This window comes from Otolemur garnettii, unplaced genomic scaffold, assembly GCF_000181295.1.
Source record: "Otolemur garnettii isolate 467f Iridium unplaced genomic scaffold, OtoGar3 scaffold00095, whole genome shotgun sequence".
Classification (NCBI taxonomy): Eukaryota; Metazoa; Chordata; class Mammalia; order Primates; family Galagidae; genus Otolemur; species Otolemur garnettii.
In genome coordinates, this window is record NW_003852490.1 from 7,445,678 (window position 1) to 7,448,612 (window position 2,935).

Consider the following 2,935-nt stretch of genomic DNA (forward strand, 5'->3'; position numbering starts at 1 on the left):
TTCCTTCTATCTAGGGTGAGGATTTTTGTGATGAACAAGATGTGCAAAATATTGGATATGCTAGTTCATACATAAAGAGAGAGAGACGATCCCTCTTCCTGAATGCCAGAGACAAAGCCAAGTCAATTGTTTCCAGCCTCCCTCTCAAGTCTAAGGCCTTAAACTTCTCCCTTGGAAAAATGTGCTCCTAGTCACAGGTCTCCGAACATACTCTTGTATGACACGTGGCAAGTCACGTCCCCTCTCTAGGTCTCAGGGACTGTGCTAGGTCATCTCCAGATCCCTCCCATCAACCGTCTTCCCACCTTCCTTCCCTCACCCTCCGCCATCCCTGACTGCCCATTAGACTCATTTTATGGAAGAGTTAGTTACGCCTTCTTAGCACAGCAGGCAGCGTGTCAGTCTCGTGATGCTTTAACTTTTTAAAAGTCTGCAGGCTCTACTTTGTACAGTAAATAAATATTTATTAAGTGACCCTCTAGACAAGAAATGATTTAAGGCTATTCCCTGAGGGATTTAAATCACCGTCCAGGAATAAACACCAAGGAAAATGTAGCCCCCAAAGAGTCAGATAATGCCCTGAAATTACCACAGAACACTGCTATCTGCTAGGTGTGCATTGTCCTATGGCAGTGGTTCTCAATCAGGGCCAAGTTTGCCACCCTTGCCCCCAGGGACATCTAAAACGCTGGACACCTTTTTTGGTCATAACAACTAAAGGGGGAGGGTGCTTCTGGCACCTAATGGTTAAAAACCACAGGAGCTGCTCAATAGTCTACAATACACAGGGAACACCCCTTACCAAAGACATATGCACCCTAAAATGGCAACAGTGCCAAAGCTGAGGAACTCGCTGTTACAGGGGCACACACAGGGGAACCCAAGCAGAGACACACAGAGAGATGGCTACAGTCCAAGATCCACCTCCGTGCTCACCTTCTGGCTCCGCCACTCCTGGCCCCTGTTCCCGGGAGAAGGTCAGGGCCTCCACTGGCTCTTCCTTGGCTGGGAGAGGTGGAGGATGAGTACTTTTAGCAACAGGTTGAGTGTTCTTTGGCTTCACAAATACAGGTCCTTTACCTACATGGTGATGGATTGGCCTGCGTCTATGAACGCCAGAAACCGTATAACCCATTCCACCAGGACAGATTTCCTTAAAAGCAGCTAGATTTGGGATGGGAAAATATTCCTTTTAAAAATCTAACAGTGCAAACTTATACAGAGGAAAATATCATGATGAATAGCTCTTAATAAATCATCACTAATATATTTACATTTCCAGACTTTTAAAACAGATGCAAAATGTAATAAGCAAATTGCTTGAATTTCTAATAAATTTGTGTATTTACAGAAAGAAGTCCAACCCCTCCTTTTTCTTACTAAACATTTCTCCATCTATTAATTCCTATGTTCTTCAGTTAGAATATATATATATATATATAAAATGAATATACAACATAGATTTAGCATGTATCTTATATATCATATTATATACACAATCATCCCTCAGTATCCCTGGGAGATTGGTTCCAGCATTCCCCGAGGATATCAAAATTCCTGATCTCATGTCCCTTGCATAAAATGGCTCAGTACAGCCGGCCCTCCACATCCATGGGTTCTATATCTGTGAATTCAACCCGTGGATAAGGAGAGCAGACTATATATACATCGGCAACCAATTAGGAAACATTATACATATGTCTAATATATATGTAATACATATACACGTAATACATTAGGAGATAGTTCACATATAGAAGACACTGTACTCATGCTATATATTTCATTGCATGTACATTTAATATCAGCAAAAGTCAGGCTTTCTTTTCTTCTTCCTACTTTGTTGCAATTTCATCAGTTATTAACAAAGAGCTCACTGATACCTAAGTTAGATGATAAATAAGAAGGTTAAAAAAAAGAGAGAAATCAGGCCAGGTGCAGTAGCTCATGTCTATAATCCTAGCACTCTGGGAGGCCGAGGCAGGTGGACTGCCTGAGGTCATAGGTTCGAGACTAGCCTGCACAAGAAAGAGATCCCATCTCTAAAAAAAGAAAAAAAAAAATTGAAAAATAGCCAGGCATTGTTGTGGGCGCCTACAATCCCTGCTGCTTGGGAGGCTTGGGATCACTTGAACCCAACAGTTTGAGGTTGCTGTGAGCTGTGACGCCACGTCACTCTACCCAGGATGACAGAGTGAGACTCTGTCTCAAACAAACAAACAAACAAACAAAAAAACACTATTTAGGGAAATGAGGTTCTGAAATTCTCATGATTTGTTTCTGGCTGAAGAACCCAAAGTGTCCGGCCAGAATGCAGGGTATCAGCTGGTACGAAAACACTGGTGTAGAAGGCCTGAGACCGGAAGGGTTTTAAAGAGATTCTTGGGCCAGCGAGAAGGAATCTAGCAAATGAGTCATGGTGAAAATGATAGGTGGAAATCAAGGAAGGAGGGAAATGTCAGATCAGGATGCAGCTATTTCCAAACAAAAAAATGACAACTGGGCAAAAGTCTGGTCATGACCAGCTGGTTCATCTCCAGAGGATGAGGAGATGTTCTGTGCCCTGGAGTACTATCCTTGCCAGAAAAAACGTGGGTTTGATTTTTTTTTTTTTTAAATAAGACTCCTATGATTTTCTCACCTCCCCTGAATAATCCCCATGAGTAAGTAAAGGGAAAAAAACCAGGGGGTGGGGGGGGAGACGGTGTGTGGCCCAAAGAGGAAAAATCCACCTAAGCCCTTTGGTGTTGGTGTTGGAGCCAAGTTACCAAACGCAGACACCAAGGAGTTTATGGACAACATTTTATTTCTGCTTTTAAAATTGAAAGTAAAACAAGTCATTTCTCACTTCCACTGAACAAGAGATCTTCTATTGAATGTTCAGGCCCTAAAATTAGTTCTCAATAAAAAGGAAACTCTAAAATAGCCATTATAG

General features: G+C 42.1%; 1 protein-coding gene across 8 annotated transcripts in view; it reads right to left on the reverse strand.

Annotated features, from left to right (window-relative positions):
- The window catches only part of LTBP1 (latent transforming growth factor beta binding protein 1), a 437,504-nt gene that overhangs the window by 139,632 nt on the left and 294,937 nt on the right, over positions 1-2,935 (reverse strand). For 4 of the 8 annotated variants that reach the window (XM_023516658.1, XM_023516653.1, XM_023516651.1 and 1 more), the window contains one exon: positions 937-1,164. In XM_023516658.1, the coding sequence (XP_023372426.1) occupies positions 937-1,164 (228 nt within the window). The remainder of the gene's footprint in view (positions 1-936; positions 1,165-2,935) is intronic. The other 4 variants (XM_023516654.1, XM_023516652.1, XM_023516657.1 and 1 more) reach the window with 1 other exon arrangement.